The following is a 14985-nucleotide window of genomic DNA, read 5'->3' as shown; positions in this document are numbered from 1 at the left end:
AATTCACAAAAAAATTATCCGTCTTTCATTTATGTGTTAAGAAGCCTGACGACTGGTCACAGTCAAAAATCTGGATTTTTATTAATCTATTAGTCTTATATCATACATATCTTATGTTACAGTAAGATATGTATGATATAAGACAGGACAGAATTCAGAAACACATCAACACAATTTACTCTGCTTATAAATGTTTCTCACATCTCAGATAGGATGCAAACCCAGGTCCTTCCAAACAATGGTGTCAAGTGCTACCAAGTGCAGTAGGGAAAGCTAACTATTGTAGTGAAAACTTTTATGACAATATTTTAATATTGCAATATTAAAATAATCATCAAGTTAAAATGTGTAAAAGTTAACGGTGAACTCAAACAATGATAACACAAATTTGTATGTCAAATTAATGAAAAACAAAGTAAATCTAAAGTACAGAATTACTTCTTAACACAACTTTTGTTACCACCAGTGGTAGTGGTGAACAGTAGATGGCATTGGTGTAGCTGATGCAGTTGGTGGATGAGGTTGAGTGGTGGAGACAGAGAGTAGGTGCCCTTCCTCGATGAGTCTTGGACTCCCTGGAGGTAAGGTGTCTAATAATAATAATCTCAATCATAACAACTGCCTCACTATTCCAAAAGTTTGGGAAATTGTTATCCTCAATTGCATTAAATAAATCTCTCTCTTATATATTTAATTTATATTTAATTAATTTAATTTTGACACAATAGTTTTAATCCATGAATGTGTGACTGTATACCTAGAGGGATTCCAATTTAAGCATGCACTCTGTTTTCTAATTCAATTCCTATTGTTGTTCGATAATTATACTGATGATGCTTGACCTAGTAATTACATCTGAGGATTTGGCTGTAACAAATATGACCACATTGCCACCAATTGGTGAGAGTGATCAATAGGGTCTTGACTTCGGAGGTGGCTAAAGGTGTTGAATTTTCAATTAAGACAGAGCACATGTGGAATTATCGGGCTGGAAAGTATGACAAGCTTAGGAGTTTGATTGGTTCAGTGCCATGGCATGTGCAACTGCAAGGACTAGAAGTTGATAGTGCATGGGAGGCAGTTAAGAAGTGTTTGCATGAAGCAATGGCTAACTGTATACCTAGAGTCCGAATAATAAATCAAGTAGGGGTTAAATGGGTGAATAACACCATTAAGCTTGAGCTGCAAAAAAAGAAACAGCTATGGAGAGAATTTAAGGAGAAAGGTGACCGGCAGGCACATGAACGGTATAAAGAGTAGGCCAGAAGGGTAACGAGTGTGGTAAGAAAAGCAAAAAAGGATTACGAAAGAACATTGGCCATGCAGGCTAAAGAGAATCCTAAATAGTTTTTTAGATATGTAGCAAGTAAAAGGAAAAATGTATATGGCAGAATGATTTTAAAGAATGCCGATGGTAGGGAGGTAACTGAATCAGTTGATATAGTTGAGTTACTGAGTGAGCACTTTGCAAGTATATATCATCCAGGTGGTGACATTGCAGAAACGAATAAACCAGTAGATTATACGGGAATTGTGGTGAACGAAGTGGAGGTGAGTAGTCTATTGCATAACCTCAATGTCAATACAGCCGTGGGATTGGATGGTATACCAGCACGTGTCGTATGAGAAGCAGCTAAAGAATTGTCAGTACCCTTGACCATCTTGTTTAATTTGAGTCTCAGGTCTGGGTTAGTCCCGAGGGGGTGGAAAGAGGGGAAAATAGTTCCACTGCATAAAGGTGGTTCCAAGACTGCTGTTGTAAATTACTGACCGATTAGCATATTAGGAATCATTGTCAAGGTCTTAGAGAAATTAGTCAAGAAAAGAATACAGGATTGGATAGATGAAAATGGGATATTGTATGGGGGACAACATGGTTTTGTGAAGGGTAGATCATGCCTCAGTAACTTGCTCAAGTTTTATAACACAGTGACGGCTGAACTGGATAGGGGTAATGGGTTTAGAGTGATACTACTGGACCTTGCTAAGGCCTTTGACAGGATACCACATGGAACCCTAATCAGTAAACTGGAGCAGATGGGGATAGATATAGGGTTGGTGAGATGGATAGGAGGGTGGTTGAAGGAGAGATACCAGAGAGTGGTTTATGCAGGAGTGGAGTCTAAAAGACGGCTTATGACTAGTGGTGTGCCACAGGGCTCTGTTCTTGGACCACTGCTTTTCAATTTGTTCATCAATGATATAGGAAAGGATTTGAGAGGAAGTGTTCACTTGTTTGCTGATGATGCAAAGTTGGGTAGAGCAATTGTGAGTGCACAGGATGTCAAAATGTTACAGGATGATTTGGATAGTTTTGGAGGACTGGGCTAGGAAAAATGGATGTCAGTTTAATGTGGCAAAGTGTAAGGTTATGCACTTTGTGGTGAAAAGAATAGCAGCAGTATATCGCATTGGTGGAACCATACTCCAGAAGATTGATGAGCCCAGGATTTGGGAGTGTTGGTGGATAGGGAGTTGAAGTTTAGGGGGCACATTGCTAAAGTGACTAAATCAGCTCATCAAATCACTTTGCTTCTGAAAAATACTTTAACATGCAGAGACAAACAAGTTGTTGTTCCTCTGTATCAAGCCTTGATAAGACCTCATCTGGACTACTGTGCCCAGTTATGGGCACCAGGGTTTCTTCGTGATGGGGAGGAAGTGGAGAGGATCCATTGACGAGTGACCAAGATGATAGAAGGTCTGTGGAATGAACCTTATGAGAATAGGTTGAAGATTTGTGGGTTGCAGAGATTGGATGATAGGCGAAGGAGGAGTGATATGATTGAGACATTCAAATTACTGAAGAGTTTCTACAAGATAGATCCGAAGATATTTTTGAAAATATGACTGGTGGTGGGAGGACTAGGAGCCATGCATGGAAGCTGGGCAAGAGCGTGGTTGACAAGGGTGTTAGAGCTAGGTTTTTTACTTGGAGAGTGATGAATGAGTGGAATAAGCGTCCAGAGTCTGTTGTGGGTGCTACGACCGTGAATGAGTTCAAGGCAAGGTATGATAGATACTGTGTCAATGTCGAATAGTTGTTCTTGACATGATGTTAGGGCCTCCCTCGATGAGTCTGTCGATAGTCCCGGAACAATAAGAATAATAATAATATTTTTATGACACATAGAGAAAATATTTACATAATAAAATTTCAAATTTATTTTATTGTGGCATACATGTTATTCTCTAGTTAAATCTTAAATTGTCCATAGTATGTCAAGAAAACATAAAGCAATATGTTTAGAAATTTATATGCCCATTATAAGAAGGATAGAAGATGGAGAAAAGAAATGCCAGATATAAAATTCAACTTTGAAAACAATTTTAAAATCAAGCTAATAAAATTAGGAATCTGAGCAAAATTGCAGAGATCTTACCACATCAAAATCAGCTACGTGTAAGTGCTCACGATGCCTACCGCACGCAGCAAAGATGGAGGCATCAAAAGCCAATGGCGAACAAGCACTACGTGTTTCGCCAACACAGTGCCATCAATCGCCGCTGACAAACCTATTACGTGCCACAGCTGCAAAACTGGTGTCACAGACAGAAAAAAGGACATATTCTGTGAGTTCTGTTACCAGTGACTGCACATTTCCTGCGCAAAAATAGACGAAGCTGTGCAAAAGCTACTTATCGAACCAGCTGTTCTACTGTTTGCTATGCCTCCCTTCGGTTAAAACAACTTCTGAACATAGGTAAACGTGTTGAAAACCTTGAGCAGCACATCAATGCTTTAAATGAAACTTTTACATCCAAAATACGTGCAGTCGAAGCTAAGCTAGAACAAATTGAAAACCAGTGCAACGCAAGCTCTACTCCGCCAGCGAAAGAACTTCGCGATCTAATCGCATCAACTGTAAATGACTTGATGGAGGCTAAACACAAAAAAATCAATGCCATCATCTTGAACTTCCTGATGGAAAATGGAAAATCATTACAAGAGGACATTAACAAACTAGCTAAAGAATGCAACATCGATCCTAAGAATATTGTCAGGTGCCATCGTTTCGGGCCTATAAATAAAAGGAAGGACGAAACGAACCTTCCACGCCTAGTAAAAGTGACTTGCGACATACCAACAAGCACATCAAAATGAACAACAAGTTCAAAGACACCTGTCCCCAATCGCGCATACGTGCATAACCAGACTTATCATTTGCACAAAGGGAACAAAGATGCCAACTTCGAAGACAACTCGAAGAAAAACATCAAAATGGTGATAACAGTTGGACCATCGCCTACAGACAAGATAAACTGGTGAAAAAACCAAGTGATGCCACTAGCAGCCACCATGGAGACCAGCATGTAAGCACCACATAGGAAATGTGCAAGACCCATGCGGTCCAACATATGACTCACAAAACTCTACACATCCACTTCACCAACATCCGTGGCCTAAACTCCAACCTGAATAGTGTCCACTACCACCTACCAAACCCCACCTTCTCTTCCTGGTAGAAACTCAAATCTCACCCCCCCCCCTAGCACCACTTATCTCAACCTTCCAAATTACTCGCTCTTAACAACTTTCATCCTAAAGGTGGTGTCTGCACATACATCTGCTGTGACATACCTTGCCAGAGAGCATCCAACCTAGAATCACCCAACTTTGACCTTCTTTGGTTGAAAATATCCCTTCCCCACTCAGTCCAATTCATCTGCTGTCTCTATTGCTCTCCCCCTAAGCTCTTTAATTTCCTATGCCTAAAAGTCGACTATCTCCAATCCCACTTTCCCAACAGCGAAATCATCCTCCTAGGAGATTTTAACATCCATAACACTAGCTGGCTTTCCTCCTCCAGTTGTACAGATCTTGCAGGCAGAGATGCTGAAACATTTACCATCACTAACGACCTTACACAAATTGCCCAGATTCCAACCAGAATACCAGATGACCCAAACCACTCCCCAAACACCCTAGATCTCTTCCTCACCAATGACCCCTCCAAATACACAGTGAAAGTAGTGAGCCCCCCTGGGCAATTCTGACCACAACCTAGTGCTCATCTCCTTCCTCATGCAACAACGTTTACACAAACACTCCCATACAAGAATAGTTTGGCACTATAACAGTGACAAATGGGACAGCCTCTGCAACTTCTATGCTGCATTCCCATGGTTGGACTATTGCTTCCGCCCTTCCAACCCAAACATATGCACCGAGCTTATTACCAAAGTAATTCTCACCGGCATGAATACATACATTCCACACAGCACTCTAACTGCCATTCTCTAACAAAACCCTGGTTCTCCAAAAGATGTGCCAAGGCTGTAGAGATGAAACACCAGACATACCACAACTGGCTGAAATCAAGACCCTCATCCTCCTTCAAAGCCTACACTGAAGCCCGTAATAGATGAAAAAAAAAAAAAAAAAAAAACAATCAACGCTTCCAAAACAGTTCGAAAGAGCAAAAAGCAGGAAACTAGCAGCCGAGCCTTCTGGTCTCTCGCCGAAGCAATTGGCCGTAACGTCTGTCCAATACTATTCCCACCCCTATCATACCCAGATGGCTCTACTGCATCATCACCCACAGAAAAAGCCAATCTTCATACTTTGTTTCCAATGCATGTAGAACTGACAATGGTAAATGTCCCCCAACCATTTCAGACATCCAACATACAATGCCCCCTATATCCTTTTGCCAGGATGAGATCAGAAAAATACTGTCCAAATTAGACACAAAAAAGTCTCCTGGCCCCGATGGCATTCCCCCAATGTTCTGAAAGTTAGTGCTCCAGAACTGATCCCTATCCTATGTCACCTATATATACTCTCTTACTCCACTGGAATCTATCCTACAAACTGGAAATTGATCTATATTCAACCCATTCCCAAGAAAGACACTCACCAAATAAATGACTGCCAGTATGGATTCCACCACTGCTGATCAACAGGAGATCTACTCACATATGTCACCCATCTCTGGACAAATGCTATGGAGAGGTTTGGCAAATCTCAAGTGGTTGCACTAGATATCTCCAAAGTCTTTGACTGGGTCTGGCACAAAGGCCTACTAGGCAAACTATGATCATTTGGTCTGACCAAGACCTTTGTAGTTGGATTGCCAGTTTTCTGTCTGGACACTCACCGTGTGTGTGATGGTGGACGGCTCCATATCATCTCACCACTCAATTAATGCTGGGGTCCCACAAGGTTTTGTCCTCTCAACAACCTTCTTCCTGCTATATATCAATGACCTACTGCAATTGACCTCCAACCCAATACACAGTTTTGCAGACGACAGCACACTACACTCCTCGCTCGCATTTGATAAGCCTTACCATACACAACTCACCTCAACCTACAGAAAATCAACCACCACCACCCTCAACTCTGATCCCTAAACCATCATACAATGGGGTTCAGATAACCTCATAAATTTCAATGCCAATAAAAGTCAGTTCTGTATTATTTCCCATAAAAAAGAACCATTTTTTCCCAGTATCCTTTTTGACAATACCCAAATTTCCAGACAGTTTGAGATCTCGCTTCTTGGAATCACCCTCACATCAAACTTCTCTTGGCATAAACATATCACAACCATTGCATCCTCAGCCTCAAAAAAACTAGGATTTCTCTTTCGCTCAAGATGTTACTTCACCCCCGAACAGCTATTAACATTATACAAATCACAAATCCGCCAGCTATTGAATACCACTCCCACATATAGGGTGGGGCCTCAAAAAGCACTCTCAAAATGCTCGACTCAATATAGAGGAGAGCAATTAGACTTATCAATGATCCATCCCTTACCACCTCTCTCCCATCACTTTCATACAGATGTATGGTCTCTGCAGTATGTATATTCTACAAATATTTCCATGGGAAATGCTCATCTGAAATAACATCAATAATTCCTCCACCCAGTACTAAACTCATTGAAATACATGCAGCTACTGCACAACATCCCTTCACAGTACACCTAAAAATAAACAGAACAAGTTTTTTTTCCTCTTCCTTCATCCCTGCAACTGCTGCACTGTGGAACAGTCTCCCACCTGCTGTGTTTCCCAAGGAATACAATTTAAAGTCATTCAAATCAAATGTAAACAAATTCCTCCTTTCCCAACCCGCTACCCATACATGGTACTAATGTACTATAAGTTGACCAACCAACCTCCTGTGTATGGCTCAACATAGAAATCAAAAATTAAAATCACCATATGCATGTAGAAACATTATAGAGAATGTGGGAAAAATGTCAAATGTTTGAGTAGATGACATGATAGTATCATAAGCTACTCACCCAGAAAGTAATTCAACACAAAGCATTAAATTTCTCTAACTATTTAAAGATGCATAAAGCTGAAGAAACAACCAAAGCTTTTGTGCCTTCTCAAGGCACAAAACTAACACACTCGTGGTAAAGGTGGACTAAGCTCTCATCATTTGTCTTCGTATCTCCCATAATGAAAAGCATGTCTCCTTGTAGACATACATTAAGGGAAGGACCACTACTCAGACCTGTTTCAACCTTTATTGGTCTCGTCAGTGGAAACCAGACCCAGAGGTGGTAATACTAAGGTGGAAGAGTAATGGAGAAGTCATATTTACCTATACAAGTTTCCAAAAAGTGAGACACCTTATTATTAAATTACTCTGGATTACAGAAATATGTTGAAAGTTTTTTACCACTTGGTTAGACTATAATAAATTTAGTTTAATCCTTTATTCAAGTGTAAACAAACAAAGTTTGCACCTGAAGTATCTTCAGGACTGAGGCCACTCGTGGTAAAGGTGGACTACGCTCTCATCACTTGTCTTAGTATCTCCCATAATGCAAAGCACAAAAAAGCACAAGTTGTGCTTTGCATTATGGGAGATACTAAGACAAGTTATGAGAGCTTAGTCCACCTTTACCACGAGTGGCCTCAGTCCTGAAGATACTTCGGGTGCAAACTTTGTTTTTTTACACTTGGATAAAGGATTAAACTAAATTTATTATAGTCTAACCAAGTGGGAAAAAACTTCCAACATCTTAATGGAGAAAACTGTAGAATTCCTGCAATTAGCACAGAAGTTAATGTAGTGAATGTTTTCAGAACGTATGAAATAGTTATGGTGAGACACTAATGAATGAGTAACTACAAGAGTCAGCAAAGTAGCAAGCAGAAAACAGTTTCCCAAGAAAGACATCAACAACAGAGACCTTGTCTAACTGTTTAAATGAATTGATTAATGTCTTAGATGTCTCGTCAGAAAATGATCCCAAATTTAGATGAAGATACATTAAGAGGTCAGTTTTAAATACTTTACATTATTATTACCACATACTATGCAACTGTGAAGGGAAAAAAAAAGCAAGACAGTCAACCTCAGATGCATTTTTGAAGAAACCTTCAAGTGAGTGAGCAATGGTGTCATTCAATTTTTTTTTTTTTTTTTTTTTTTTTTTTTTAAGCAGGACTTGCAAGTCTGCATGTACTATGGTCACCTAATACATCATAGCCACATGTTTAATTCTGGATTTGGTCAATTTATGATCTCTAAAGCAGAGTTCCCAGATTATCTAACCCTCAGTCCTTGTGGTAGTAACTGTGATACAGATTTCCAACTTTAGCAGGCCAGACTGAAATAAAAACAGCACTGAGAGCAATACCCCCCCCCCTCCATGCTCTATGAGATAGAAATGGAAGGTAAGACAGTGAGAGATGCACAGTGAGAAACTCACGGCAGCATGTTTCACTGTTCGTAGATTTTGTTGTTCAAGAGAAATAGCTCACATAATCGGCAAAACTGCAAAAACGTGGAATGAGGGGTTTCCCCTTAACATTAGGGCATCTTTTAAGTGGAATATTGATGAAAAGGAAAACTGCATCAAAAATGATCATAATATCTGAGTTATTTAAAATTAAATTTGGACAAAAGTTGTTTTTTTATATGGGGAGGGAGAGAATGAGTAAGGTCAGTTTTCTAGATAATATATATATATATATATATATATATATATATATATATATGAGTGGTGTCTTTGATTTCATTTCATTACTTTATGCTGGGAATTATTTCCATTAATTGTAAGTATAACCTTATCAGTTACAATGCCAGCAAAACACATTTTTGTCTTAACTCCCACAAAAAATAAGTTTTCCAGTCTTACTCTAAACAATATCCAAATATCAAGATAAAATGAAATTTCTCTTCTTGGAATTACTCTATTATTGACCTCTCTTGGCATAGGCACATTACAAGTACTGCTTCCTAAGCATCTATAATTAGGATTTGTCTTTCAACTCAAGGTGTTACTTTGTCTCCTGAACAGCTATTAACTCTATACAAATCTGTCCAGCTGTTGAATACTGTTCACACACTTCCCTACGAGCTCCATAAAATTACCTGAAAATACATAGGAGAGCAATCAAGCTGATAAATAATCCATCTAACACCAATTCACTCTACCCACTCTCACACAAACACAGTTTCTGCTGATTGCATCTTCCACAAATACTTCCACAGTCAATGGTCATCTGAACTGGCATCAATAATTCCTTCACCCTCTATTAAATCCATTGAAGCAAGTGTAGCAATTACTCAACATTTATTTATAATTCAACTCCAACCCCAGAACTAAATTGATCATCTTCCTCCTCATTTATCCCTTTTACTGATGCTCTCTGGAACAGTCTCCCACCTTATGTTCCCCAACGAATACAATCCACAGCTCTTCAGACAAAATGTGAATAAGTTCTTTCTTATCCATCCATAGTACTAATGTACTATAGGTTACCCAACTTCTTATATAGTATGGGATTAAAAAAAAGGGATAATGTTTTCGAGTCATTTTTATGACAATCCTAAAATTTATATGTATTTGTACCAGAAATCAAAGTTAATAACTTGGGCGCACTGCTTTATAAGAGGCAAATATGACAAACTTTGCCAAGATACAAGCTGCTACAATATGCATGTTGGTAGTCTCATACAAGAGAAGCGAGATATGCAGAAAATTCTTATTTTTAAATGATTTCTTCTTTTGCACTCTCTCTCCTCAGTTTTATAACTCTTTTAACAGTCTCCAAAACAGTTTCCCATCTTTGTGGCCATTTATCATCTATATTCATTCTGAGATCTCAAATAACTTTTGTTTGGATATTTTCAACTTACTAAGAGTACATGATAAAAGGCTCACAAGGGAACCTCATCTCAGATTTTTCACAATTACACATTACAGTCACATGATTCAGGTAATGGTGGAGGAAAGGAAAAACCAATCTTCTCATGAAACTCATACTTCTTGAGTTCAACGTACCGTTCTTAATTCCTCTACCCTTTTAGACAAATTCACTCACATTTCTTGTCTATCAATATTTTCTTCAGATTATACAATGGAATTTAAAGTCTGTGGTCTAGTATAATAAGTTATATCTCTGTTTTGCTACTAATGGACTGAAAAAAAAAAAAGCCACTCCTCACCCTGTTACCACTTCCATGGGCTCCTTCTTCCTGATCTCACATACAAAAGAACTCCCCAATGTCAACCCTGTAACTATCTCTCAACAGTTTCAATGTCCCAATCATATCACCTCTCCTTCTAATAACTAATCTCTGCAGTCTGCATGTTTTCAGTCTATCCTCATAGCTAATATTGTATAGCCTTGATATCATTTTTATCTGTCTCTGCAAACTTTCACTTTCCAAGGTTAATTTATCCTCTTCAAATCCTAGCAACCAAATCTGTGTCCTCCTCAGTATTTCAGCAATCCTCTGGGTTGCCTTCACCACCTTTTCAATATTTCACCTAAACTTGAAGTTTCCATCAATCATTACTACAAGGTCCCATGTCTCCTCCACTTCCTCTAGTACAGTTCTTCCTCAGAGTATGCCGGTTCCTATCAATCGATCCCAAACTTCAAACCCTATGTTTGGTTACATAAAACTGACATCACCATTCATTTGTCCATCTGTTCCCAGCTTCACATCATCTGCAAACCACAGAATATCTGAATCAGACCTGCAATCTATTGATATCATTGATATAAAGGTTAAACAACATGGGTCCAATAATGCAGTTCTCAATACAGCACTGAAAGAGACCTCCTTATAACTTCTAATTCCTTGATACTGCACTCTCATACATAACTCTATGATATCAGACAGCCAATCCAAGCCCATATACTGTATCTTAAACATCAGCTTATCGTGTGGCACCCTGTCAAATATTTTCGTAAAATTAAAACTTCATCAACTGCTCTTGTTACATTATTATAAAAGGAAGTTAGAATATTTAAACAAGAGCACCCTTTAACAAATTTATGCTGACCTCTACAGATAGCACACGCACACTTGATGCAATGGATTTATTCGGCTATCTGATATAATAAAAGAAACTTAAATGACAAACTAAGACAACTATCGATATAAAAAAAAAAGCTATTATCTTGAACACGGCTAGTTTCACCTTCCTAGAGGACTTCATTAGATGCATAACATGAAAAGAGAAATACAAAATAAACGGTGCTAGAAAACAACAGCTATAAAGTTACAAACGAATTGTTGACATGTGAAGCCATTTTGGATTCCACAGTATTGTTGAGCATGTTCATATAGGTATGATCTTGCATACACCAAAGTTGGATGGCTGGAGAGTAATAATCAGAGTGATTATAGTTTAGGTTAGTATTAAGGTGGACGATTAAGAACAGATTCTGTTTATTCGACAATTCTCTTGAGCTCATTATAGCATCTAAAAATATTTTCTGTCTTATCCCAGGTCACCAGATGAGTGGTAGCATTTTTGTTATCAGGTTAGCAATTAAGAACATGATTAAATACAATGGTGGCTATAGTTCTGCCATAGATGATGTCTCTCACATGCTCCTCTATATATAGTTCAATGGATTTTTCAGTCACGGTAAACTGCAGTTACACGAAAGATGGGTAAACCCCTGGATATTTTAAGCTGTCATGTTTTGGTTTTTTGCTGTACCAAGTGAGGAATAGAGTTTGTTTAGAGGAGCAAAAGAAGTGTGGATTTTATATTTTTTGCTAACTTTTGTGAACAGAATCTGATATATGGAAGAGAAATAAAACCTTCTATGTCATTAAAGTCATCAAATTTTATGTCGCCAGCCTGGTTGGCTGAGTGGTTAGCGTATCTGCTTTCCAGTCAAAGACTGCGGGTTTGAATCCTGCTGTGGGCATGGATGTTTGTGATTATCTGTGGAAATACTAGTGGTGGTGGGCAGTAGATGGCACTGCTGTAGTTGCAATTGGTAGATTGAGTGGTGGAGACAGAGTTGTAGAGTAGGTGGCCTCCCTTGATGAGTCTTTGGACTCCCTGGAGGTGTAACATAATAATAATAATTATTATTATCTTCAATACAACAAGCAGGTGGATTCAACAAGAACTTATTAATAGTCTTTTTACAATAACCATTCTTTTGAAAGGTTAGTAGAAGAAACTTTAGTTTTATGGTAATCTCTTCTTCTTCACTGATGAGGGAATGAGTACTTTTACCTAATGTAGAAATGATGAAAAGCATTTTGGGTGGGTAATGATGAGATTGCACGAGGTATCTGTTAGTATGTATCAGTTTGCTATAGGGTTAAATAAATTTCTATAGGGTCATACATTTTTCTGATACATGTGCAATTTTGGCATCCAGAAACGAGAGAGAACCATTCACTTACATCACCGTTAACTATTATATATATATATACACACATACTGCTCAAAACAATTAAAGGATATTTTAGTTTCTGTCAGATAATTATAAATTTCTGCAAATAATTATAACTTTGGGTATAATTATACATGAATAAATATTTCTTACTTATGGATAGAGTGTAATTGATGAGATAGTGTTTAAATAATCGATATTTATTACAAATTGTGTTACACCTGTAAATTATTTTTAAAACTTTATAATCTACTAGAAAACCAAAATATCCCCTAATTGTTTTGAGCAGTATATATATATATATACACACACACAGTAAACCCTCGATTTAATGGACTTCGGATTTAATGAACAAAATTTCCGGTTCGTATGTCACGTGAAAATTAACACCATTAATTTTAAAATGCTTTTAACCAAGATTTGCTTATAATTAAATTCACAGGTTATATTTTGTTATTAATTTCCTCTTATTTTTAACAAATTTTGGCAAATAAGCCATCATATGTTGGAACAACATTGTAGTAATTTAGCCGACATAAATGAGTCACTGCTCATAAAACATGTTCGGCGAATGATTAAAACGTGATCACACCAACTGCACTGTAATTGGTTCTTTTGTTGCATGGCATGACTTTCTGCGGCAGTTTTATTACACACATTTTCGTAATTTTAGGGAGTTAATTATAAAAAAACAGCAGAATTCAAAAGTTAAAAAAAAACTTCATAGTTTTTTTCAAAGCAGGATTACCTAAACCAAGCACCTCAACATCGAACATTAACTTATCTAAAAGTGTGAAAATTGTGTTAAAAATTGTGTGTAAAACAATTTTTTTGTTATTACAGTGCTAATATGGATAAAATTGCAGTATAATGTTACAGATATTTTTATTTTAAAAAAGTCCATACTTTTTTCTACTCTTACCTGTCAATGTCATTATCAACACTATACTGAAATTTCAGAGGAGTAGATCTGTAATACTTTATTTCTGATATAACCAAAATGATGATCAGAATGAAACTAAGAATGGAAACTAGAAAATAAAATAAATGTATACATTCTAAGTAATTTTTGGATACATCTGATAAGTTAAATTATGTTTCTCTTAAATTATTATTAAAATTATACATATAATAACATAAATAAGTTCATCACTTAATCTTCAAGTGCATCCATTCCATTTTTCTTACTACCAATTAAACTGGAGAAAAAACATCTTATGCACTTCTTCCTCTGCATTTCAGAACTGTCATATATCCTAGCAAAATATGCAACTGCCTTTTTCCAAAATTAGTAATGCTGTTTCCTGATTTGGGTGAACACTATAACCACTTATATATAATCAGAATTTTAAAATATATGAGGTTATAATTTACAATTTTCTAACAGAATTTTTATATAATACTATCCAGATATAAGATTGAGTCAGCATCCCATCTCTTCAAGTATTCCCCCTCAGAGAGAAAGAAATAAAAAATTCTAAGATGAAAGAATCATGACAAAAAAAAAAAGTTCTGCTTCAAATTTATGCAGATCTATCTGCACTGTTTTAAGCACTTTTGATCAAAGCGTGTTTAAAGAATCTGAGAATACTAAGTAATATTAAGGCTATATGTAGCTGTAACATGTATGCCAAAAACTCAAAGCCATGAGTGAATTAATATCTGGTTCCTTATTTCGTGATATTATTATTATTACTACCTAAGACCTCATGGAGTCAAAGACTCATGTGGTAGGTCCTTTTATCATACACACAGCTCATCATACCGTGTCTTAAACACACTCAAACTCCTTGCAGACACCACACTCTCAAGAAGCATTCCAATCATTTACAACTCTACACGAAAAAAACCTGCCTCTCACTCCCCTACTCACACCCTCTTTATACAGTTTCCAGGGATGACCTCTGGTTCTCCCCTGATCTCCCACTATTCTCTGTAGAACTTCTCCACCATTGATCCTATAACAACCCCTTACCAACTTGTAGGTCTCTATATCTCCCCTCTTCCTCCTGTCCACCAGACTCTGCAAATTACATCTTCTCAATCTTTCCTCATACTCGACATTCCAGAGGTCAGAAACTACCTTAGTCAGTCACCTTTGGACCCTTTCCAACATCTCTTCATCCTTCTGAAAACCCGGGGACCAAATCTGGGCACAATAGTCCATGTGTGACCTAATCAAAGCCTTATACAACAGAAAATTTCTCCCTACTTCTACATGCCAGTGTCCTCCGCATCATTCCCAGAAGCCTTTGTGTTGTCTTCACAATTTTGGCTATGTGTCCCCTAAATTTTAGATCCATATCCACTATCATCCCCAGATCTCTTATTTCCTCCACCTCCAAAAATATA

The 14985-nt window shown here is 37.5% G+C and overlaps 1 protein-coding gene across 1 annotated transcript in view; it reads right to left on the bottom strand.

The window, feature by feature from the left end:
• Nucleotides 1-14985, bottom strand: part of LOC150092818 (endoplasmic reticulum-Golgi intermediate compartment protein 2) — a 203931-nt gene that overhangs the window by 125183 nt on the left and 63763 nt on the right. Inside the window, exon 3 of the mRNA XM_090414670.1 lies at nucleotides 13556-13664. Coding sequence (XP_090270796.1) covers nucleotides 13556-13664 — 109 coding nt within the window. The remainder of the gene's footprint in view (nucleotides 1-13555; nucleotides 13665-14985) is intronic.

Source organism: Typopeltis vanoorti, chromosome 25 (genome assembly GCF_054136105.1).
Source record: "Typopeltis vanoorti isolate ZY-2024b chromosome 25, IOZ_Tvanoo_1.0, whole genome shotgun sequence".
NCBI lineage: Eukaryota > Metazoa > Arthropoda > Arachnida > Uropygi > Thelyphonidae > Typopeltis > Typopeltis vanoorti.
This window is presented reverse-complemented; position numbering and strand designations above follow the sequence as displayed.